The sequence below is a fragment of the Labrus mixtus genome, chromosome 21 (genome assembly GCF_963584025.1).
Source record: "Labrus mixtus chromosome 21, fLabMix1.1, whole genome shotgun sequence".
Taxonomy (NCBI): Eukaryota; Metazoa; Chordata; class Actinopteri; order Labriformes; family Labridae; genus Labrus; species Labrus mixtus.
In genome coordinates this window covers 12,133,076-12,159,274 of record NC_083632.1, presented here as the reverse complement: position 1 = coordinate 12,159,274, position 26,199 = coordinate 12,133,076, and the positions used below count along the sequence as shown (strand labels likewise).

The 26,199-nt window shown below is 40.1% G+C and overlaps 1 protein-coding gene across 2 annotated transcripts; it reads left to right on the top strand.

Annotated features, from left to right (window-relative positions):
- Window positions 1–1,599: 1,599 nt before the first annotated feature.
- On the top strand, window positions 1,600–24,845 carry erbb2 (erb-b2 receptor tyrosine kinase 2). Of its 2 annotated transcripts, none has more exons than XM_061028945.1 (27): window positions 1,600–1,879; window positions 9,171–9,322; window positions 9,580–9,760; window positions 9,893–10,033; window positions 10,726–10,791; window positions 10,883–10,998; window positions 11,086–11,227; window positions 11,569–11,697; window positions 12,764–12,905; window positions 13,456–13,529; window positions 13,745–13,835; window positions 14,404–14,606; window positions 15,035–15,164; window positions 16,378–16,468; window positions 16,928–17,082; window positions 17,187–17,234; window positions 17,378–17,516; window positions 17,714–17,836; window positions 17,950–18,048; window positions 18,135–18,320; window positions 18,446–18,601; window positions 18,696–18,771; window positions 19,465–19,611; window positions 19,714–19,811; window positions 20,002–20,193; window positions 20,979–21,375; window positions 21,463–24,845. In XM_061028945.1, the coding sequence occupies exons 1-27, from the start codon at window positions 1,807–1,809 to the stop codon at window positions 21,828–21,830; spliced, it is 3,915 nt and encodes a 1,304-aa protein (XP_060884928.1). In that variant the 5' UTR covers window positions 1,600–1,806; the 3' UTR covers window positions 21,831–24,845. The 2 variants fall into 2 exon arrangements, with proteins under 2 accessions (XP_060884928.1, XP_060884927.1); XM_061028944.1 differs by having other exon boundaries at window positions 20,976–21,375.
- The last annotated feature ends 1,354 nt before the right edge of the window (window positions 24,846–26,199 follow it).

The window sequence follows — 26,199 nt, the reverse complement described above, 5'->3', positions numbered from 1 at the left end:
ACGTGTGTTCTGTGTGAGTAGCTTTTTGTTGTTTCCTGATAGCTCGGTGCAGTAGGTCGGACTCTGACCCGGGCTGCTGTGGGTGTGGAGAGTGGAGAGATTGGCATGAATAGAGCTTATTCTTCTTCCTTCAACTCCTGATTTGTGACCATCAAGTGAGGGGCATGAGAAATGTGAAGATGCTCTGAGCTGGTATCATGCAAATCCCTCTTACAAATTCATCTGAACACATAAATCAATGAGTAACCAAAGTTTCATTTGAATATACATAATTATACTGACACAAGAGGAGGCCTCTGAGTTGAAACATTTTGACTGGAGTGATTGAGTATTTGAAGGATTGTTCTGCAGACTCTTTAAACTGGATGCCCAAATATTTCCTCTGTTAATAAATGATTAATACAGTCAGAAATAACAGTGAGAGGGCAAGCAAATACCTTTTTGTTTACCCAGTCTTCTGTTACAATGAACTAGTTCAGAATTTATGTTGTTTTTGAAATAGCCAAAAATATGCAGATTTTACTTTCTTATATGCAACTTCATTGGACTAGGACTGTCTGGAGACAGTAGGATCAATTAAAATAACAAAGGAGCATTTTGGATGAACATATTGTATGTTGTATCTACTTTTTAACAGTTTTCCGTATGTTAATTGTGTAAAGGATCTGAATATAGTTTCTGTTTGAGTGCTTGCCTTGAAAAGTTAGTCAGAACTTCCAGTTTTGAGAAACCATGCTTCTCATTTGAAGACTCACTTACATGGTGCACTCTAATCAGGGGCAGAGGCAAAGGACTTTTATCTGAGATAATAAGGGAACTTTGGTGACTTTTTATTTTCTAATTTTCTTCTTACTTATCACTTCTGCACTCCAGACATGAACTGGGACATTTTTATTTGACTTATGAACACATAAGTGTTTTAATTTCCTTGAGAAAATGTCACTTTTTCTTATATCCCTCAAATACTGTATAAAAGTATACTCATTTTTGTATATAACAAATTCTTATTCCACATTGATGAACATGTCTTTATACAGTAGTATATGATTTGTATTTGTAATTAATCGGGATTCTCGCATGCATGATGCTCTAAAAAAAACTCTGATTTAAGAAATGTTCTTTAAAATCTTGTTCATGTTCTTTATATAATTTACAAGAAACAACATCAGCAAATAAGTATTTCTGCAGACTAAGCCATGAACCAGGGAATATACAATCACATCTATTTACAAGCTGTAACATTGAAGTTATGTACAGATCAATGCATTAATAATTATATCTAATGATATAATAACGTTTTTTTTTAAATGTCTTCTGCATAATGAGTCTGTATATTTTTGTTTTTGGTACTTGAAGAGTTCTTTGGATGTTGTAGGGGTAGCCTACTTGTATATAAGTTATCAATAACGAACTTTGACCTGTTTGGGGTCTTAGTTATTTCATATAAGATAAATATCTGATTATTTACCACTGCTTTCCTGGTAATAACAGATATGATGAAATGGATTTTGCACTAGGCTATACAACGTGGTGAGGGCGGGCTGAGCAAACCTGCCACTCCCCGCTCAGGCCTTCACGGGCGCGCGCCTCTGCTCATGCGCGCTGCTGTCACGCTCCACAACCAACAGGCACAGAATTCAAGGGAGGAAGTCACTGAGATTGGGAACGAACAACTCCAGAGGTGCCAAAACACAAAACCAAATCCAACCCAGACACGAAAGAAAGTCTGAATACGGCTACTCGGCATTGGGAGCAGTCAATATTTTAAAGTTTGGAGTATGGACTAGAGGCGGCGAGTCGCAGCAGATGGAGGCGGTGAGAAGTTTGGTGTTTGTCGGGGCCGTGCTACTCGGAGTGACGGGCGCGTTGGGCAGAGAAGGTGGGTAACTTTCGCTGCTTTTCTTCTTCTTCACCATTAGGAAAATAGATATAGGTTACTGCCTACATAATAAATATTATTGGGCTGTGTCGGAGGTATTGAAGTGCATTTTGAAACTTTTACTTGACTCAAAAGAGGTTGATATTTTCCAGCTTGGACCACATTCCTCCGTAAGTCCGCAGCCCTCGTCACTAAGTCACTGCTGAGGCTCTCGGGGATTTATGAAGCGACGATAAGGAGAGAAAAATGCCACCTGTCACACTCTCAAAGTAGCTTTTACTTTTTGGACTTACACTCAATGTAGCAACTTGTGGCACGGTTGTGTTGCACAAACAAACGCCGTAGTCGAAACAGGTAAGGGAAACGAGAACCTGCTTTGCAGCTTATAGGGGACAGATAAGCACTGATACACGAGTGACTGAGTGCAGGCGGACGTTAGGCTGGTTTGCTCTGCGCGTAAACAAAAACAAACCAATAACAACAACAGGCAGTGCATTGTGTGCCAGGGATCATGACGATGTCAATTATTCACTTCTGGCTCCAAAGAGGACATTGTCTGATAGAGGAGCACTTGTCACACTCGGAGTTTGAGAGCATGCCAGTAAAACAGTAAAAGAGCTAAATGAAAGTGCAAACAAGTGCATATGTGCAGTAGGCTTACAGTCGTTTCAAATCAGGGTTTTATTTTGAAAGTTTTGATATTGCTTGAGAAAAGGAGGGTTCAATAAAGCATTGACGTTTAGACCCATATTGCGTTTTCATTTTTAAGTTAATCACTTCAACTTTCTGCTCTACACATGAGAACTTAAACTATCTCTACAGAAACGATTTCAATGATGGGTTTACTTTTATAAAGTGCTTTTTAAGCATAAATGCCAAACATTCATTGATTTGAGTTTTTCTTAAAAGGTTGTTTTGTGCTTCCTCTGATGAATGTTGTTCACAATTAATTATTTTCTACAAGACCAAACAGTTATTTATAAGAATAGTAACTATTATTTTTCAGCTGTGGTTTGTTGTGATAGTCGCATGCATGGCCCTTTATATTGCTGGAGATCCTATGTTAAGTGGAGTCAAACATCAATAAGTGCGGCCAGATGTTTTTAAAAGCACTTAATATGTCGCACACCGTTTTTTCCCTTTTAAGTAATCAATAACCTGCTGAGGAAATAGGTCAGTGCAGAGCTTTCACATAATAACCATGATTTTGAAAAGACTTCTACGTATTATAATGAATCAATTGCTACTAAAGTAGTTATGGATAAAAAAAAAAAAAGTCTATGTCTGTGGCTACCCCAACATCCAGTACACACACTGACAAAGCCCATAGTCCCAGGTGAAGGGATTTCAAAATACGACTGCATTGTTGGTGAGAACAGGTTGGTGCACTTTGCTCCACAGTGTCGATCTGCATCAGTGCAGTACGAGCATTGTGATTGGTTTGTGCGCAACAACTTAAGCAACGCATCATGCACAAGCAGAAACTTCTCTACTAATTCAGTAACTAAGTGTTGTTTTTGTCTTAACACACTCTCATCCTGCAGCCGACACGCATCTGACTTCAAAGGTCAGCTGCTGTTTTTTTTCTTTTAGTGGTCAGAAATAATTATTTCAACATCCTGCCCCTGTGTGAGAACATCGTTTATTTCTGTGTGTTTGTGTGTTTGTGTGTGTGTGTGTGTGTTTGTGTGTGTGTGTGTTTGTGTGTGTGTGTGTGTGTGTGTGTGTGTGTGTGTGTGTGTGTGTGTGTGTGTGTGTGTGTGTGTGTGTGTGTGTGTGTGTGTGTGTGTGTGTGTGTGTGTGTGTGTGTGTGTGTGTGTGTGTGTGTGTGTGTGTGTGTGTGTGTGTGTGTGTGTGTGTGTGTGTGTGTGTGTGTGTGTGTGTGTGTGTGTGTGTGTGTGTGTGTGTGTGTGTGTGTGTGTGTGTGTGTGTGTGTGACGAAGGGTCCAGTATCCACAGGGTTCATGTCCTTGTCACACTCCAGTGCCCCCATTGAGTGAAACTCCCAGCAAAGTGATTAAGCTGTACTGAATGGCCGTCAGTGGCAGCCAGGTTAACTCCGCAAGCAGTGACTCACAGGACTGTGTGTCAGTGAGCCGAGGAGGGGGTCGCCAATACCAGCCTCATCAGAAACTGTTGACACATTTCTGTCTGCCTTAAGTTTCTATCGTTTCAGAAACGCACCTTCACCTCCTTTTTGGTCAAAACAATTTATAAAACATGGACTTGATGTGGTATTTTTTGTTGCACATTTACTGCAGAAACCAAACATCTAGGGACTTCAATAAAGCCTTAAACCCTGGATGTGGTATTTGTGAGTACGCCAGCCATGCACCAATCAGATTCCATAATTTAAAAGTCTATTTGTTCCAAAAAAGATGAATTATATTTTCCAAAACAGTAACCCACACAGTAAGTTTCAATGTCCTGCCACCATAGACACTGCAGATCTTTTATCTTATATATTATCACTATAAACTACATAGAGAACATAACAAACTATTATGTTTGTGTTATTCATCACATGTCAACAGCTAACAACAAAAGAGCAGGGCTAGGGGAGAATCTAACTTTGGTCAGATCTGAGCTACACAAAACAGTTTATCTGCATAAATCTTTGTCTCTGAGTCTGAAACTAATTTGTGGAAAAGAAAAAGAGAGCGATGCAGCAAAGGAATATTTTTGGTGCAGACTTGTAATTTATTCTTGGAATTATTTATGCTCCCTTAAGATTCCACCCTGACTTTCAAATTAGGTGAAAAAAAATGTAATGACATTTATTCTCTGTGTGTTTTGCTCACATTTAACAAAGTGTTCTAACATAACAATTATTTAATAATAGAAACTATAACGAACTGTCAGGTATAGTAAGAATCCCCTCGCAATGATAATTTTAGCGATAATAAGCTGTTTGTTTCTTAAGGATTGTAACAGTTATAAAAGTTTAAAAAAAAGGCAAAAACAAAAGAACAGTGTTGTTATGTGCTGCATTTTTCTCATAAGGTATTTGTCAACACATTTACTAATGAACTTAAGGGCGCAAATGTCCTCCATGCAAAAGGAGCAAAAAGCAGCTTCCATCTTACAACGTTTAAAGTTCTCACTAGCCGCTGAAAAGAAATGAGTAAAGAATGAGCTCTGGTCAATGCACCCATCTGAAACCCAGCACCCATATTAAAATCAACAAGTTTCAGGTAAATTACCATGAGACCAAACAACAAAAGTGCAGTGAAGCAGTGAAGCAGTAAGTGGAACACTAGGATCAGCTGGTACTCAGGTCTAGGTTTTATTAATTCATTTATGGATTTTTTTTTAAATAATCAAAAATTGCACAGAATGTTTTGTAAGTAACCAAAAAAACGATTTCAAAATCAGTTTTCCCCGTAAAAATAAAGAAAATGATTTGAGTTTTTATTTGTTCTCTTATAATACAAATAAATGTTATGAGAGGCTTCACTACTCATTGAAAGCTGATCATGACATGTAAAACAGTTGCAGCAGCTTTCAAACTTTAGAGAAGAACTCTGCTGGACATACTTCGATGCCTCTGTGTCGTTTGTATTTGTGTTTGTAGTCTCTGCATGACAGGCTGAATGAGTGAGGAGTTCACGTCTGACACTCCAGTACAGTACGATCCTGTTCTGCTTGTCTGTTGAGCAATACCTGTTTTTTTCTTCCTCGACTGTAGAGAAAGAAGGGGGGTGTTCAAGAAGGTTAGGAGAAGTTTTCAGCTCATGCAAGAGGCGTTGCTCGGATTAGTGCTGCGTTAGAATGAGGAGCAACATGTTGAATCTGTGGGATAATGCACTGACAGAGAAAGTCCTGATGGATCAGATGTTGTGTTTATGTTTAGCTTTGAAGGGATCTGATCCATCAGAGGAAAGCCTGCCGAGGATCCTGTCAGCTGGTCTATCTGCAGGCTTTCCGCCGTGGATCAGTCGGACTCCTGCAGTAGCGTCGACGTCATCATGTTTGGGTCACTTAGCGTACACACACACACTGGTAAACACAAACGCACACTCCCTGTGTTACCTGGCACGCAGCCACGTACAGGTGTGGCTTCAAGCTGGCTTTCAGTTTGCAGACACTCATACAAGCAGCACATGGATACAAAACACACTCAGTTTACAGTCCCATCCACTGGAACAGGAAGTCAGAAAAGACCTAATCAGTCACTAATAACTCTCTTAAGATACAATCTGCTTTGTCAAAATAGCCAACAGCAGCATTCAAAACTCTGGAAAAAGTTCTCTCAATTCATGGAAGTCGTCTGGGCTTCTAAGAAAACGCTAAAACTAGACAATTAGTCATAAAGAGAAAAGGTATCACTAAATAGGTAATAAGGTTGGTATTAATCATTAACTAACATGATGTAACGAGGAGTGAAAAATCAGCTTTCTATTTGGTTGCTCACGTTGCACTAAAAAGAAAGTAGTGCTATGATGGGTGTTACTGATGCTGTGATAGACACGCAGAAGCTGATAACATCGCTCTGATTACAAATCAGTTGTTATCTTTTTGCAACCTAGATTTGATGCAGATCGTGGTGTGCATTTTAATCGGACAGTTTTCCTATTATTGTATTTCAGAAAATTGCTTTAAATCCCCTATTCACATTATCACAACATATTACTGCATCTTTAATCCGTGACTGCATATGCCTTGTGTGTTTGACAGGGTCAGATTGTTGGTTTCAGATTCAAAATGATCGGCTGCTCTAAAACCTCAGAAGCTCAGCAAATTGTTTTAACATCTGTCCAAACCAAATAACAGGACATTTCCGCCTACTTCACACCATGATTTGCCAGTGCAAAGGAGAGAGAGTCGTCGCTGTACAGCCTGTTCCTAGCCCCTTTTTTGTCCTTTACTAAGCTACTGTTTACTGTTCTTTTAAAATTCTTAATCGACACTATAATGGCAATCAATTCCTCAAGGTGGCTGATCTTAACAACTGTCAAAAAGTCAAACCTGCCTCCTAATTTAGAGCAAAAAAATGGAAATAGATCACAATAAATTCTGGTTAGGATGTCAGTGTCGCAAAGAGATTGTCTTGTAACCTGGAGGGCCACTGGTGGCTGACATGTCTGAACTACACACCTAGTTTCTCTCTGGTGAAATACATACATGTGTGTCATCTTTTAGATATGCAAAGACACACACTCCTGTGAAATGAGGATTTCCAGAGTCCAAAGTGAAAGCTTGGATGTGACTCACAGATTCGCTGGAAGAACTAATCAAGGGACAATTTTTTCAAGCTGATCAACTCTGAAAACAGGTTACAAGAAAAGATGAAGGGATTGGACTTATAGGAAGGAGGCAGAGCCAGCGTCAGGACAGCCGGCTGATAGAGCAAAGTAGTGATAAAAGAGCGAGTATTTTAGTCTTGGGGAGGGGGGGGCGGGGGGAGAGTGGCAGCTCCCCACAAGGCCGAACACACACAGAAGCACACTCAGACGTTGCTGAGAGACTTTTGGAGAGCAAACAATGTGAGAATGAAAGGAGAGGAAGCTGAGAGCTGGCTTTACACACACTTTTAAGAAATGGAAAAGCTGCTCTGTTCCGGCACATTTACCTAACTCCTGGAGCTTGAGCTATGTGTGTTTTGTGTTTTTGTGTGTCCAGATCGCAGGCTTTTTTAGAGAGCCCCTTTTTGTCTGATATTCAGTTATATTAAAAAAATGAAAGATTAAAAGCATGACTCCCCTTTTGGCTTGACATATATATTTTCCACGATGATATCACTTAAGGAAGCGATGATTAGTCATTTGATTTTATCTGTTTGACACAGGCTGCATTGACTGGTTGTTTTTGGCAGCCGCTCTTTCAATCAAAGACCCATCTGCTTGTCAGATTGTAACGCAGACTTAATTTACATCATCCTGGTAAGACTGCAGGATGTGTCAAGTTCTCAGCCATCACCAGGAAAGTTTACATATGGAGGAAGCACACATGTGATAAGAGCACGTCATGAGCACAGATCTCCTGAACTTCTTCGCCCTCCTGCTGCCAGACAGCGCTTACTGTTCCTCTGGAGATGTATCTGAGGCGTCTTCTCCCAACCGAGGGACAAATATAGCACAGGGAGAGGAGAGAGGGGGGGGTCGTCTTAAATCAGGAAAAGTGGGTTGACTATTGAAGGGCTGTTGGAAAGGAGCCAGAGGAAGTCATTTATAACCCCAGCAGAGGAGGGACGGCCCACAGTGTGTGACTGCCTGCTAAAGTATGGGAGCTATGTGCATGTGAGTAGCACAGCCCCCATGAATTGTCGAGCTGTATGACCCTGAATGTAACGCTGTGTATGACCCACTGTGGGGGAATCTATGCTCTCTGCTGCCAGTGGAAAATATACCATACACACACTCAGACACACACAGAGGCAGCGCAGGTGGTGCATGTTTCAGAAGACCCACATTCAAGGCCGCTTGTAAACAGTTACACAGTCAAAATATGAGGATTCCAAGTAGATCTTCAATATAGAATGATCTGCCTTCAGCTTTGAGTCAACAGTCTCAGTTGGATGTGAGTAACGAATGTAATTCTTTAGCAAGTTATTTTGTCTAGAAAGCTAATTTTGATATTTAATGACCGACAAAATGAAAAAAACAATAAATGATTTGTGGTGGAAATACTGGAGCATTACAGCTGACAACCAGGAGAAAAGAATCGTAGGGAAAGTTTTTCAGTCACAAGGTTGTTGTTGTTCTTATTTCAGTAGAATGTATTCTTTGTAAGCCAGTTGTTTTCATTGCATTACTTTCAGATACTATACAGCTTAACTGATTGGATTACTTCAGTACAGACTCAATAACCACTGCATGTCTCACTTGTCAAAGGATGGGAGAAAAACTTCTTCATTATGTACTCAAATTCAAATTGTTACACATATCCTGAAAGCTGATTTCACCTTTTAAGTTTGAGAACATTATTTTGCAAAGTATTAAAAAGGGATTCTTGATTCAATGTTTTGAAGTTGTAAGGTTTTTTTGGGTTGCCAGTGAGGGCTTTTACCTGCTTTTTGTAACGTGTCTTAAGATAACATTTGTTATGAATTGGCATTATACAAATACAGATTCATTGAGATTCATTGATTTGAATTCTAAAGCAACATTTCAACTCTTCCAGAGGTTGACATTGACTTCTATCTTCCTGCATTGTTTTTAAAGGCTGATGAAGTTTGCTTTTTGAAATGATTTTGACTGACACTTTACATAAGTTGCTCTAATAGTAAGGCATGGATATTGAGCAATACATCATTTGACATGCGTCCGGCCATTTGTTATCTCTGTTGCAGTATGCCTGGGTACGGAAATGAAGCTGGCCCTACCCTCCAGCCTAGAAAATCACTACGAGACCCTGAGGCTTCTCTACACCGGCTGCAAGGTCGTCCATGGCAACCTGGAGATTACTCACCTTCATGGAAACCCTGACCTCTCATTTCTACAGGTATTTACGATGTGGTAGCTGTAATGGACGTGTACAAGTAGCCAAGGATGAATAAATAAATGTGTAATATAGCTGTTATTACACAGGATTCAATAATGTTTTTAAAGATGAGGCTGAGGTCTTTACTTTTAAAAATAAGAAGAAATATCAGATCGAGACAAAACATTCTTTTGGTTAGCTTTGGATTTCTTTTTAATTCAAACTTCTGTTGCCTGCACAGACTCTTATTCTGACTCTCTTGATCTCTTCTTGTTTAGGGGATCGTGGAGGTTCAGGGCTATGTGCTTGTTGCTCATGTATCAGTGAGTGTGGTTCCTTTGGACAACCTCCAGATCATAAGAGGCAGCCAGACCTACAACTCCAGCTTCGCCCTGGCTGTGTTGGATAACACTCTGGACGGAAGGGGTCTCCGCACCCTCAGGCTTCGTTCCCTTACAGGTCAGAAACTCTAATTCTATAGACAAACTGGGTGTTGATGCCCAAACCAACTATGACCTGTCTTGGCTGGTGTTTGAGCTGTGTGTTTTTGCTTGTTCATTCTGTTTATTTTCTGAATCCTCTCCCTTGCAGAGATCCTGTTGGGTGGGGTGTATATTTGGGGGAACCCTCAGCTTTGCTTCCCAGATGCCCAGAACATCATTTGGAGGGACACTTTGTACGAGCATAACATCCATGCAAGGCAACAACGGCTGCAGCATCGAGCCCCCGAATGTGAGTAGCAGATTGACTAAAAGAAAAATACTACAGGAATGTTTTCACTTTCACAGTCAGTTTGTGGGAAATAGAAAATTGTCCAGTTTTTAACAGTTAATTTTACACATGAATTCAGATAGATAGATAGATAATTAATAGATAGATATATAGATCTAACCGAGAAACCTTATCAACTCTACTCATTCTATAAAGGGAAGTCTTTAGCTCACTCAAGCACTACCTGAGGGATAGCAATGTTAGTCCAGACCATAGACTGTAAAAAAGAAGACTGAAACAACTTTAACTTCAATAGAGGCACTTATAAGATATACTCTGTCACAGATAATCAGTTTCTATTGGCAGTGAAAGACAAAAAAAGCTCAATACAAGCTCAATTAATTTACCATATTTGATCTAGAGTTAAATAGCCTGACCACAGAGGGTCAAGTCTTGTCTAATCTAATTTGATACTGTAGAATGAAATCAAATTTTAAAAAAGGACATTTCTATCAACTCCAGCTAGTGCTAACAAGCTTATAGTTACAAAATAACATGCTACACTAAAATGATGAAGCTGTTTATCTAAAGTGCTCATCTTCATTATGTCAGAATAGTACATTTTTGCTTTAAAGCATATTGACGGTGCGCTAAGCTCAAATCGATGTGCAGTATTAGTTGGTGTTGACTGTTTGTTTTTTTTAATCATAAAGGTCCTAGTTGTGCCCCTGCGTGTCAGAAAAGCTGCTGGGGAGAAACTGCACAGGACTGCCAGAGCTGTGAGTTAATACCATGTGTAGTACAGTGGCACTTAAAGATTAAAGCTCAGAGCAGGAGATAAACTGATTTTTTTTCCATCTCTTTTTACAGTGACCCGTACTAAATGTGCGTCGGGGTGTCAAAGGTGTAAAGGCCCCCTACCAAATGACTGCTGTCACATGCAGTGTGCTGCTGGTTGCACAGGACCCAAAGACTCAGACTGCCTGGTAAACAACATAAATAGACAAACACTTGTCAGTGTTAACTCGTTGTGTTGTCAGACAGCCTTTTTCTAATGTGTCCTTTCTCTCCAGGCTTGCCGTCACTTCAACGACAGTGGTGTTTGTAAGGAAAACTGCCCTCCACCCACAATCTACGACCCCGTCACCTTTCAGTCCAAACTCAACCCAAACAAGAAGTTCAACTTTGGAGCCACCTGTGTGAACACGTGTCCCTGTGAGAACTTTTTTTTTTTTTTTTTTTAACTTATCTGTACAAAAAGCTGCAACACAGTGTTCAGGTAGTGGCCAGTCTGCAGCCGCAGCAGTGAGTCATGATAAAGTGTTTGGCTGCAGGGCATCCTCGATGACAGCATAATGCTGACAGTGGGGAAAAGATCATTTTATTCTCTCACTGCCAAGATTTCCACACACATTCCATGGATTCAAACCTGGCGATGTTACAATCACATTCCTGTAACAGCGCTACTAGCTTCTTATTTCATCTTCCCATTTCTGATTCATTTGCTTTTTCGCTGTAAAGACACCTATTAACCTTTTCTTTATCCCTGTCTGTAGATAACTATCTGGCTATGGATATGGCCTGCACTTTTTTTTGTCCTAAAGCCAACCAGGAAGTTATCATCACAAACCCTGACGGAGACGAGATGCAGAAATGTGAAAAGTGTGAAGGAGACTGTCCTATAAGTGAGAATCTTTGAATATTTGTGGATACATTTGCATTTGGACAGCTGTTTATGCTGCTGCTGGTTGTTTCATTGTGCAGGAAGAATATTTTTTTGGCACATGATAAGTCCCTAATACAAATTGAGCATCAGCTAAATATCCCAGCATGCTTGAGTATTGTTGCTGTCTCTATCCACCTCTTTATGGCCACAGTGAACCTAACAAAAAGATACTTCCAGCAGGATTACATCATGTCATAAAGCACACATCATCTCAAACTGGTTCTATGAACACAATAATAAGTACAGTGTTGTTTAATTGCCTCTGGAGTCACCAAATCTCAATCCAAAAGAGCCGCTTTTCAGATGCAGGAGCAGGAGATTTGCAGCAGGAATTCCCGTTTTACAAATTTTGCAGCAACTGCGTGATGATGTCATGTCAATATGAACAAGATGTCTAAGAAATTATTCTGCCACCTTTTTGAATCCCTGCCTGACATAGCTGAAGCTATTCTTATGTCCTAGTCAGTATTAGGATGGTGTGACTACAAGGTGTCGCTTTAGAAAGTCTAAAGGAGAGAAAAAACAACTTGACCTTCTGTGACTCAAATATTACAAAAACAAATGTGAAGGGTTCAGTCAAGTTATGCATTCAGCACGTTGCTTACGTGGCGTCATTGTTGCATGTGCTGATGTTCTGATGCATCACATGTTGACAATACAAAGTGAACCAACCTGTCCCTGACGGCCGTGTTGTTTCTGTTGTTGTTGTTGTTGTAACTCCTGGGGTTTGTCTCATGGATCCTTCTCCTCCTCACATTGTTGGACATCTTACCTAAAGCATGTCCCTCATAGATTAAAATAATTTGTGTTTAACAATTAAAAACACTTCAATTGTTGTTTTACCTTTATAGATGATTTGTTAATGCAGAACACCGTTTGTTTGTTTCTCTCCACCAATGATGTCCCGGTTTATGTGAAAGGTTGTTGATCATTATTTTACTGTGTTTTTTTTTTTGTAATGTCAGTTTAATGTCTGTTTTTAAGACCACTCGATTGAAATCTAATGTCATGCTTTGTTTTTTCAGTGTGTTATGGTCTAGGTATGGACAACCTCGGTGTCATAGACAACCATGGCATAACCATGGTGACGTCATCTAACGTGGAGCAGTTCAACAAGTGTAAGAAGATATTTGGTAGCCTGGCCTTCCTCCCTCAAAGCTTTGCAAGGTAAGAGACTAAATGAAAACAATGGAGTATATACTGTAGAACACTGACACAGTTTAAAACTCTTTGGAGTTCTGTACTTGAGTGTACTTCAAACGTCAAATGTTTTTTTTTACTTCTACAGTTTCTTTGTGTCTCCATGAGAAACTGAGAGAGCTGCCTTTGTTCACTTTTTCTCTTGGTTGGTCGAAAGCAAATCATATTAAATAACTGGGGCAATAATAAAATGATGAAGGGTAGACTTAATATACAGTAATAAATGATTCAGTATTTATCAAACTGGCTCATTAGTCACTCTGTGTTAATGGATCAGCCTATGTGACACCAAGTCAAAATGAGATGCCATATTCCTGATAAATCCTCTTGCTTGTGCCAGCAGTCCTTTAAGAGAGTGTGAAGTGTAAACACACCTGAGATAACCAGCACCTGTGGACATTTTTTTCTGTCAACAGAGATGAGATAGCTAAGATAACTGTCTTGGAACAATCAAGCGCCAAGGTGCCTCATGTTTTTTGTAAAATTGTCTGTAAAAAACTCTGTCGTCTTTGTTAAGGGACCCTGTGACCAACACATCAGGCCTGACCCTCGAGCAGCTGAGCACGTTCAAGAAACTGGAGGAGATAACAGGTATTTAGCCCTTTTTTGAGTCTTTACAACGATAAGGAAATTGGACGATGCATTTATTTTTAGACTGAAAGTGATTCAGAACTATAGCAAATGAAATTTGTTCTGCAGTATCTGTGTCATTTTCCCTAAAACACTACATGCATACATGACCGGTATACAGAGCACACTATGACCTATTAGAGTGCTAAGTCTCTTTGTCTGATTTTGACTTGCAGGTTATCTATATGTTGAAGCCTGGCCAGAAGAGTGGAGTGACCTGAGTGTGTTTGAGAATCTGAAGGTGATCAGAGGCAGGACGCTCTACAAGTAAGACTCTCTGATTTGTATTCTGTCTTTCCGTCTTGTCTCCATATTATATTATTATTGGTTTACTTTTTAATTCAACACTTTGTCATTCCAACTGTACACATTTTTCATCACTGTAACTTCCACTAGGCTGCCCTTCCACTAACTTAGTGTCTTGGTTTGTGCTCTTCTTTTGACGATCACACTCTTGATCGGTTAAAGCAGTTTGTTCATTTCCAGGGTCATAAAGGAAAATTATTAGCCAGCACTGCAGCTTCTGACTTGCAGAACAAACCAGCCAGCGCAGCGGTTCATGTCTATGGGTTGCTTTCCAGTGTAACATGCTCTAACTAGGTCATACTGATAAATGTTGGATCTACTTGCCTGATACTGTTTAACAACAAGCTCCCAAATGATGAGATGCACTGTTTCTCTGTTGCTTTGTTTTTCTTGCATTATTGCTCATTTACATTACATTTTTTATTCAAACCTACTTTGGGACTTGCTTGTAAATGTTCCCACCTTTCTTCATTGAACTTGTATTGATTCCTTTATTCTGATTTTTTTTGTTTTTTGAACTTCTGTTTAGGGGTGTGTTTTCACTTGCACTCCAAAATCTTCACATCAAATCTCTGGGGTTGCGTTCACTGCAGAGCGTCAGTGGAGGTTTGGTCCTGTTGCACAACAATTCCCAGCTGTGTTACACCAATTCTCTGCCCTGGGATAGGCTACTCCATCCCACCCAGGGACCCCACCGCATCATCAGCAACAACCAGAAACCCCAACTCTGTGGTTGGTTTACACACACATTTTAATGAGAACACTGCAATGCCAAGGTCCATTAAATAATTTTATAGCTTGCCCTTTGATCAGACACTTAATTTGGCAGCTATCTGTTTCCAAGTTTATCACCTCTGCAAGATACTAGATTTTATTTTTTTATTGCAATATCTTAATCAATCTGCAAAATTGACCTTTATGTGCACGTCAAACAACATTCATGCAGCTTTGAGCAGCATGATAAATATTTACCATTAATAAGAAAGTGGGTGCACAGTCCGTCTTAAGGGTTTTTAAAATGTCTTATTGAAACTTTATGTTACTTTGCAGCTTGGGGTCTGACAAAGATAATAAACACACTTGCATCACAATGAGTGTTTTTAACAAAACCTACAGTGTGTGTCATGCCACTCACACTCTGTCCATGTGTCTGTATCCAGAGGCAGAGGGTCGTGTTTGTCACCCGCTGTGTAAGGGGGGCTGCTGGGGCCCCGGGCCCAGCCAGTGTGTGTCCTGCAGGACTTCCCAACGTGGTTCTGAGTGCATTGAGCAGTGTGACATCTTCCAGGGGTAAAAATATGTGTGTGTGTGTGTGTGTGTGTGTGTGTGTGTGTGTGTGTGTGTGTGTGTGTGTGTGTGTGTGTGTGTGTGTGTGTGTGTGTGTGTGTGTGTGTGTGTGTGTGTGTGTGTGTGTGTGTGTGTGTGTGTGTGTGTGTGTGTGTGTGTGTGTGTGTGTGTGTGTGTGTGTGTGTGTGTGTGTGTGTGTGTGTGTGTGTGTGTGTGTGTGTGTGTGTGTGTGTGTGTGTGTGTGTGTGTGTGTGTGTGTGTGTGTGTGTGTGTGTGTGTGTGTGTGTGTGTGTGTGTGTGTGTGTGTGTGTGTGTGTGTGTGTGTGTGTGTGTGTGTGTGTGTGTGTGTGTGTGTGTGTGTGTGTGTGTGTGTGTGCGTGTGTGCGTGTGTGCGTGCGTATTGCTGTGCTTGTACCAATGGATAACAAGGTGATGATGTTCTAAATGATCTAGGATATTAGTCCTCCTGTTAAATGGAAAATGAAAAAGGCCTAAAGGGATTTATGCAGGTTGGATGGATTTGAAGTCAGTGCCTATTTATTTATTTATTTAAAATAAAGATGACAGATTGTAGCCATAGGCTTAATTAAGCTCTTTTGAGAACACTGTGGTCTCAACATGCATCTAATTAATGACATATTTCTAATATGACACAGAAGTAAAGTTAAATCATTGAAATCCATTGAAGGTTTTTATTTTTATTAGTTGCCCTGTAGTGTGATGATATACGAAATACAGTTCAAATGGTTGAATGGTTCAAATGAAAACAAGGGGAGTCAGTTAGTCTTTCTCTGTTACAGCAAAGATAGCAAAACCTGTCTGCAGGTATCTCTAAAGTTAACTAATTAATATCTTATCTTATTATTTAAATAAAAATTGTCGAGGGCTATGTGTTGAGCTATTTCTTGGCTAATGCTAACTCTAACTTCATAATAAACCGACAGATGTGAGAGTGGTAGTAATCTTATCTTGCTCTCAACAAGAATGTGGCCAAAAAAAAAAGAAACACTTTGAAACTATTACGTGTACATTGTTTGTTCAGCCCTTTGTGGTTCAGAGCACATCCTGAGCAGGCAGTTATCTGCAACACCCTTTCTAAAAATGTATGTCCTTTATGACAGTGTCAGGTGCCTTAGATAAAAGCGTCCAACAAATTCCCTGACTGTGATATGGGATGTTATGTTTCATCCCTGCTGTGCGTGTGTTTTTTTTTCAGGTCTGTGCGTGAATACACAGATGGATCTTTGTGCGTCCCCTGTCACTCAGAGTGTCGACCTCTAAACGGCTCTGCCTCCTGTCACGGCCCGGTAAGATGTCCCAGCAGATCTCTGACTGTCACGCTGATGAAGAAACATCATCTGCTGCAGCCCTGTTTATTTCTTTGTTTTTTACTGCTTTCTTTAAATATAAGAATCCATTGTGACTCCAAATATGATTTATTTGTGCTCATGATGGATAGGCCGGATCTTTGTAACATAACAATGAGTAAGGTCTTTTACCTGCTTTTTGTAAAGTGTCTCGAGATAATACTTGTTATGAGTTGACGCTATACAAATAAAAGTTGATTGATTGATTGATTTCAGATAGTGTGTCACAAAGCAATAATAATTCAGAAACTTTTTCACCACTCACTGTCTGTCTCTGATATTAAGACCATCAAATAAATTGCAAAAATATGAATCATAATACATATACCTCGTCATACCTGTATGGATGTAGGTAAAATGTTCTTTGTAAATTGACTTATTTTTCTTGTGTGTTTTCAGGGTGCAGATGATTGTGAAGAGTGCAGAAACTTCCAGGATGGCGACTTTTGTGTGGATCATTGTCCCAGCGGCATAAAAGAAGATCAGCAAACAGTATGGAAGTACAGCAATGCTACTGGACACTGTCTGTCCTGCAACACCAACTGCACTCTGTCGTGAGTGAACACCAATGTCACACAAAAGCAACTTTCTGGATTTTTTTATTTATCAATTTTGGGACTACAGGAGTTGTTTCACACCCAGCACTTCTATGTTTCAGCTGCACTGTGATGGATGAGAGGGGCTGCCCCGTTGACACCAGGACAGGGTGAGCTGCTTCACCTTTTGAACACAAAACTGATGCCTCTCTGCGAGTGATTCATATAAATTTAAAGTACTGTATGCAATTAAGCTTAAATCCAATCCAGACTCTCTTGGAGTTTTATTTGTTTTACTGTGTTTTCTGTTTAGACCGGGTACAACCATTGCTGCTGCAGTGGGCGGTGTGGTGCTTTTCTTTATCCTGCTGGCTTTGCTGGTCTTCTACCTGAGGAGACAGAAAAAGCTGAAAAGGAAGGAGACGATGAGGAGGATCCTGCAAGAACATGAGGTGAGCAATGGGCATGACAAGCATTTGACTTTTATTGTTGTTTTTTTGTCAAAAAAATTGGAAACTTGAATTCTAATCATTAGTCAGACATGTGCTTCACTTTTTACAATTTAAATACAGCACAAAAGTCAGTTTCAAGCTTACCCTTTACAGTGTTTAATAAATTAATCTACATTCTGTTTCCATTATGTGTGCAGCTGGTAGAACCTTTAACACCGAGCGGTGCCTCACCCAATCAGGCTCAGATGCGCATCCTTAAGGAGACTGAGCTGAAAAAGCTCAGGGTGCTGGGTGCTGGGGCCTTTGGTACCGTTTACAAGGTATAAGCCACTTCATTAACATTCTGATTTAGCATTTTGTACTATCTACTGGACATGTGATAGTTCCCTTTACATCTTTGGACAATGTTTTGATGATTTGTTGTGTGTTTCAGGGAGTGTGGGCTCCGGATGGGGAAAATGTTAAGATACCGGTTGCGATCAAGGTGTTGCGAGAGAATACATCGCCAAAAGCCAATAAGGAGATCCTTGATGTGAGCGAGATACACACGTGTGGAAATTTACAACACATGCAAATCCAGTTTGAAGCATCCAAACAGCTTTCCTCTGTCATCCTCAGGAGGCTTATGTGATGGCAGGAGTGTTCAGCCCCTATGTTTGTCGTCTGCTGGGGATTTGTCTGACCTCCACGGTGCAGCTGGTCACTCAGCTGATGCCGTACGGCTGCCTCCTCGACTACGTCAGAGAGAACAAAGACCGTATCGGCTCCCAGTTTCTCCTCAACTGGTGTGTCCAGATTGCGAAGGTGTGTTAACGAGAAACAGGGTGTCATCTTTGTGTTGGGTTTCCTCTAAAAAGTCAATGTGGTATCATCCTGTATATTTATGGACACATGAAGTTGTGTGTGATGGGTATGTGCGGTTGTGGTAGGGGATGAGTTATCTGGAGGAAGTCCGGCTGGTCCACAGAGATTTGGCTGCTCGTAACGTTCTGGTGAAAAACCCAAACCACGTGAAGATCACCGACTTCGGTCTGGCCCGATTGCTCGACATAGACGAGACTGAATATCACGCTGATGGAGGAAAGGTACGTTTGAGCAGTGAGTGGCTGGATGAGCATCAGCACAGGGGATGTTCAAATGTATTTATTTATTTTGTGTGTTTGTTCTATGTTCCTCAAGGTGCCGATTAAATGGATGGCCCTTGAGTCCATTCTGCACAGGAAGTTCACACATCAGAGCGACGTGTGGAGCTACGGTGGGTGTCACTCGAGGCTAGAAATGACATTGAATGTTCAATGAAAAGTTTAGAGGCGTTTTTGAAAGTCAAAGTGTTTCTATTAACAAGACTGCGAAGTTGATCTTATGATCTAATTCTGATACAAGAAGGTCTTAGTAAATGTTTCATTTTATAAATTGAGATGCTACAGTATCTTTTGAAATTCTAAACGAAATTTAGTGCTCCATTTATCATCACACATCATCAGTTGAATGCTACATTTTGGGGCTACAGACTGCTGTTTTGAAGCAGCTGTGGCTCAGTGGTCGAGTGGTCTTTCAAATGGAAGGTCCCTAGCTACTCCCACGCGTATCAACATGTCCTTGGGCAAGACACTTGACCTCAAGTTCTGCTAAACGAGTTTGAATGGTTTAGTTAATACTGATGGACTCTTTACATAGCAGCCTCTGCCATCAGTGTGTGAACGAGTGAAAGTGACCTGCAGTGTAAAAGCGCTTTGAGTAGTCAGACGACTAGAAAAGCGCTATACAAGCTCTAGTCCAACCATTAACCATTTTCATGTCAGACAAAATGTATTCATTTATTTTTCTGATCAATATGAAAACAATAAATGTAAATGTCATCAGTAAATAATCAATTTTGAAGTTTGTTCATTTGAGCTTGAAAAATTGTGCTGCTATAATTGTGAATATAAAACTGATTCCTTCTCAGGGGTGACGGTCTGGGAGCTGATGACGTTTGGTGCTAAACCCTACGATATGATCCCAGCGAGAGAAATCCCGGATGTTTTGGAAGGAGGAGAAAGGCTTCCCCAACCTCTCATCTGCACCATCGATGTCTACATGATCATGGTCAAATGTTAGTTGTTCCTTCACTGCATTGTTAGCCTGACAGATGTGCATGTTTTAATACGTTTTGAAGATGATTGATTGGCTGCTTTTTTTTATGTTCGGACGGCAGGTTGGATGATTGACCCAGACAGCAGGCCGAGGTTCAAAGATCTGGTCAATGATTTCAGTGCCATGGCAAGAGATCCACCTCGCTTTGTAGTTATTCAGGTATGCGTACGTGTTCCTTGTGTTGCAAATGTTTGACATGTTGTTAATGTAGCCTCTTCGTTGATAAAAATCTACAATGTTTGCTTTAAGACGGTTAAAAAAAATGATTACAGACATCCAGATAAACAAATACTAAATAATACTGACTACTTTTCTTTTTTTCTTTTTTTTTTTAATCTGTGTTTTTCAGAACGATGAGCAGATGAGCTTGTCCAGCCCAGTGGACAGCCAGTTCTTCCGGATGCTTCTGGAAGAGGAAGGAAACAATATGAGGGAACTGCTGGATGCAGAGGAGTATCTGGTGCCTCAGCCAAACCTGTTCCCCAGGACTCAAACAGACGGGCCTCAAGCCAACGGGCCATCAAGACACCAATCATACAGGGTCAGTGGGGAAGGACTATGTTTTTGACATCAACTATACTTTCGATCTATCCTGGCTACTCAGAGCTTACCACAGGTCCAAGCAGTGCATGTACATGTTTTGTAATTATCGTCATAAGAACATATTGACTTTGTTCAGACAACTAAGAAAATGTGATTCTGTGAGAATTGATATACTGCAAGACAATCATGTATACTCCTTTTCATGGCTGTCCGACATTATCCCCCCGTCTTCTTCTTTTAACCTGCTGTCAACTTCTTCATTGGCCAATCCACTTTTATGGTAGCCAGATTCATGTCATAAGTGTCAACATTTCATCGCCCTCTGTTCAAAGTTTGGATTTTTCGAATTCTTCAGTATAGGACTTTTTTTTTTTAATGATTTTTAAAACATATTGTGACATGTCAACAAAGCAACATGCTTTACTGTGAGCTTAGAAACATAACTCTTAACATTAACAAGTTGCCATGATCACTCTGAGCATGTTAGCATGCAGACCTTAGCATTTAGCTAAAGTAAGACTAAGGACTGTTTCTGGTTAAGTGTATTTTTTTGTATTTTTCTGTAGCAATTAATAATAGCGAGATTTTTTTCAGTTCTATTACTGGCTTTAGTGATGATTAAGTCGTTAAATCAGACATATATAATCTGGTTTACTTATTTCATAAACATAACTATACATGTAATATGACCATTGGCTTAGGTTTCCTGGTTGGCAGTCAGGTGGTCTTTCTAAACTTCCAGTGTCTGAATCAACCCTCTTGTTCATGTTTTCTCTCCAGCAGAGCAGAGATCAGGGCTTAGATATCGATCCTTTCATCCCCAACGGTCCTCGAAGCATTTACTCGTCTCTAAGCACTCTGGGCCGTAGCCAGTACCCAACCTTACCTTCAGGAGCCAGCACATCAAACGGCCTGTGGACTTCTCAGTACCCGACACTGGCTCGAAGTCCCTCAGCCGGGGGCCAGTCTGACTCGGTCTTCCTTGACGAATCTCCAGACGACCCCTCCATACCCCCGGCCAGCCCTGGGCGCTACAGCAAAGACCCCACCTACTCCAACGGAAGTCAGGGGGACCTGGAGACGGATGGGCCAGTGCAAAATGGCTTTCATCTTCCAAATCATCTTCACCTCTCACTGCCCAGGCGGAGTCATGGGTATAATCATAATCAGGCTTTGCCAGGTGAGCACAGTAGGATTTCTGAAAGAATTTATTGTAAAGGACGATAGGATAGATAATAAATCTCTCATCTTTCCTCCATTTGTCCAGAATATGTAAACCAGGAGATTCAGGATCCTAGGCCAGTGATTCTCGAGCGTCCCACCACGCTGCCTCGAAAAGGTTCCAGAGCAGACCGGCGCCTCCCAAACGGCCTGAGCTCTGGTCACAGCGTTGAAAACCCAGGATACCTGGTCCCCGGAAGTACTGGGGCCTCTACTTCTCCAGCCTTTGACAACCCATACTACCTGGACCTCGTGGCCAAAGCTAGAGCTGTAGCTGGGGCTGCAGGGCTTGACGCCGCAGAGGCACCGGGAAGGGACAGAAGACTTCAAAGGCATGTGAATGGGTTTGTGACCCCCACGGCAGAGAATCCAGAGTATCTGGGATTAGCGGACACCTGGAGTGGATACACCTGAGGGGGACGAACAGCACGATGAACTCAAGATGAGTCACAGATTGTGCTCTACCGAGGGGAACCCAGGAGCGAGAGAAAGGGAAGACGAGTAGTTTGTGTGTCAGAAATGAGCTGGGTATGTGATTGAGTCTAAGAACAGTATGTGCATATGGAAGTGCATCTTTCATTGTTGAAAGAACACAAACCGGTTGAGCTCTGGAAAACAAATCACCAAATCACCCAGCCGTGACGCACCACGAGTCAACAGTGTAGCATTAATCTGGTGTCTGTGGCATCATTTGTATTCCTGTCTTCCTCTCAGCCTCTCTCTAAATGACTGTAAGTTCATTCAGCCTGTGTTTATGACTCAGAACTTGACGAGCAAGATGAGTTCACATCTGTCAAAACTGACCACAGTACAAAATGTCTAATTAGCACAGAATCCAACGTTGAACTGGGCTAACAAAAGCTGATTTCTTTCACTGAAATGTCTGCGGTTGTTTCTATTACATGTGAAGCCTTTTTGGATTCCCTTCGGCTCCCTGATGTTTGTCTTGATGCGCTAATAACCCCAGCTAAAAGAAGAAAAACACTTTTTATATTCTGTTGTATAGAATATATTTATATAGCAGAGTCACGCATTCTAGGTGATGCTTAGTATTCTGGTCACTTTGTCTGACCTGATGGGGGTCTTCAACACACTCAAAAGCCATTTTGTTTTTCCCAGAGAAGGCCCTGCAGCCCATCTGGCCAGTGAATTTGCTCCCTGAAAGAAAGGCATCCTGTATGGAGAAGACAGAGGCATTGTGTCGCACTGATGTATGTGGTGGTTAGTGTCTGCTGCTGCAGCTACTTTGTGGTAAGGCACATGAGATACAAGGTACGAGCAGAGTTTTGAAGCTGGTACGAGCAGAGTTTTTTAAGCTGCAAACCTCATTTTTGTTTTGTTGTTTAAATGCAAAGTGAACTGGTGGAGTAACAGCCAACTTTTCAGGCAACGCATGTTGACATAATAAGACATAAAGAAGATTTAGTGTGTTTAAAATCATGTACAATGCACTGGAACAGAATACTGCGTATGCTGCCTGAGTTGTAAGCCTTCTTGTTTTTGTGGCCTTTTACTGTGCAAGAAAGCACTACAAGCTATTAGTGAGTATATCGCACAAAAAGTGAAGAATTAGCATGTGGACATACATGTGTTTCCTACCCTTAATTGAACAAAGAGCAGATCACTTTTTTGTAAAAGTGAGCAATGCACCAGACACTGAAGCTGAAAGTGAATCTGAGGAGTTAGAGAACATTGCTCTGCTCAGTTTGGATAATCAATGCATGGCTCAAATTCCACTCAGCGAGAACACACTGGAATCCCAGTTAATAATCAACAGCCTTTTTTTAAGAGGACATTTTTTCATGTTAGCTGGAATTGGGCGGAGATGGTGGGCAGGGGGGGGGGGGGTGTAGAGTGATTCAAAGGAGCCATTGTCAGGCCCTTGTGTCCTTGTTGTAAAGTCAGTGCTCTCACAACTGGCACATCCCAAACATCTGACGTCACAGCTTTGAAAAGTAAGACGAGTGTGTGGCAGAAATCTTTAGAGGGGCTAAAAACAATAGACTGGGTTTTAAGAAATGTTCTCGTACAGGTTTTGAAGAATTTTGTTCCAGAAAGTTATTTATGGAAAAAAAAAAATAGCAGATTTCATTTGATCATTTCCTTCTGAAGAATATGTTTTAATAAAAACATATCTGGCCTAAGTTACCATCTGATGACCTAGAATAAAATTATTATAATTATTGAATAAAAAAGACCATACTTTTTAAATTTATAATTACTAGACATTATAAAAAATTGTGGATAATGTCATTAAGTTAAATAAAACCCTCAATAGGTTGCTGACCTCGATCCAAAGACGTCAAATCTCCAAAATCTTCTGTGGACAAAAGCAGGAATTAGATGATGATAATGTATTTTTACATTCTATGATATTTTGAAAAGATACAAAAACCTTAAAGGATCATTTAACTCATGTTGTAATTAAAATGCACCTCCTGAAATAAAACTCTTGTACCACTAAATTCTTAACATTTCCAAAAGTATATTTCCAAAACCTGTGAGTTGGAGGATTAAAGGCTTCTATTCTGGTGTTCTAAACATTCAAAAAGTACTTACAAAAGATATTCACTGGATCAAAGTCACATTTTAGCACATCTCACACATGTTCCCATTTCCTTAAAAATGTGATAGTTTTCAAGTATATTAAAAAACCACTACCTAACACACAATCACATTTAATGTCCTTGTTTTTACACTGAATACACTGCAGAATCTCTTCGATGAGTACTGGGCCGATCTCTGTCAACATTTATTCTTTCTCTGTTGTTTTTGTTCCTTTGATATAAAACCCTTAATTCGGTACAGAGCCTCAGGACTGGCCTTGACCAGAGTCAGGTGTCCCTGTTGAAGTGAACTTGTTGTTTTGCCCTTTTTAAGTTATATGATTGAGCAGAAGAGTAAACTTGAATGTAAAAAGGGGTCTGTGCCTATTTTTGATTAATTCTGTTAAACATGTACAAAAATTCTTGTTAATAAGTCTCGAACATGTTTTTCATCCAGGAGTTAGCCCAAGAGGAAGGAACTGTTAACCAACAGGTGTGTGTCAGGGGTTACACATTAACTATCTATCATTTGTCTTTAGAAGCTAAAGTATTTTTTGTACTTTTCATGTGAATATTTTGATACCATTCACAGTTTGTGTGATTTTGACAGAACATGAATAATAACTTTTGGAGGGAGTTTTTTTTTTAATGCATCCTTTACTCTGTGGTCAGTAAGTCCCATAATGTAAATGTGTATTTTATATATATATAAATAAAAACAATCCTTTTGGTAGCTAATTTGATTGAACACATTGTGACCAGTTGCTCTACTATGGATGGAGGGGAGATACATAAAGAACATATTTTATGAAGAAATGGTCATTTTATATTGAATTGTTGTTTTATGTTATGTGTGCCATTAAAAATATATAAAAACACATAAGTCTAGATCGTTTTCTCATTTTTCCAGAGACTGGATACCCTTATTTTGAAATGTGCAGTTCTGTTACTGTTCACTTTGTAACACTGGACCTTTCATTTGACCTGAATTAAATCCTGAGGTATTCACAGATTAGTATCCTGAAGTCATAAAACAATATCAACAGTTAAAACACACAATTTCAACAAAAAGAAAACTTAACTTAAATAATATCACTAAATATCAAACCATGTTTACAAATCCATGTCCTCATGACCACTCAAACCAGCAGAGTTTAGCGTGACTGTAGTAATGTAAGGAAAATATTTCATACCTATTTCATGTCAGGTATAAACTGAGTTTGAAAAGCAAAGATATGACAGCCCGTTGCATAGGCTGAAACTATTCTAATTGTCTCCACTGTATTTTTTGTACGAGAAGATTCAAATCTGAACACTGTTAGCAGACTATTTGTCACTTTACGCTAATTATTAAACAGTGTTTGTACAGGAAATATTCCATCCTGAGATTTATGATCCATAAAAGCTGTTTCCACTTTTTTTAAATGGACTGTAACAATTCGAAAACACTGAAAATGCAGAGGAGAGTCCAGGCCACACATTAAACATTTGTAAGAGATAGCTCTGTAGTTAAATGTTACTGGGTCACACACAATGAAGTAGCTACAAAATCCAAAATTCCAAACAAAGCTTAAGACCGGGCAAACAAACACAAGGAAAACAAGGCTGGAAAACATGAACAAACTAAGGAGACAATGCCAAGCTGGCAGAGGGCTGGTGGAAACACAGGCGATTACAAATAAAGCAGGAAGTGAACACGAAACACTTGAAAACGAAATGGTCGACTCACGACCATACACACTTTCCTACAACTTATTGTCATTGCTTTGATTCATACATATGTAATTCCATTAAATAATGGCCACATGAGTCATGATTGAAATGCATTAAAAAGAATAACAGTACAAATATATTGAAATTATTTCAGTATTCAGTAGAATGCCATATAGTTTTTTTTTAAGCATTTTAACTTGCATGTATCAAGGATATTACTTAATAATGTCAGAAATTAAACATTGAGTTGACAATCACCTTTTAAAAATGAGATTATTTTCCCTCCAATAAAAACTGTAATTCAAACCCAGACATTTTTTGAGGTAATGTTGCACTTTAAAAATGTCCAGAAGGTGGCAGTATTGTCGTGAAAAAAACAACACCTGTACTTTTATATGTTACACCCATTCAGCCACTGCTGTCGGAGTGAAAAGGACAACTTTACATTACACCTAATGTCAAAGAGTGATGATCGACCTTATTGAACTATCATTAAATCTTCAGCTGTATGAGCCCCCTGAGGT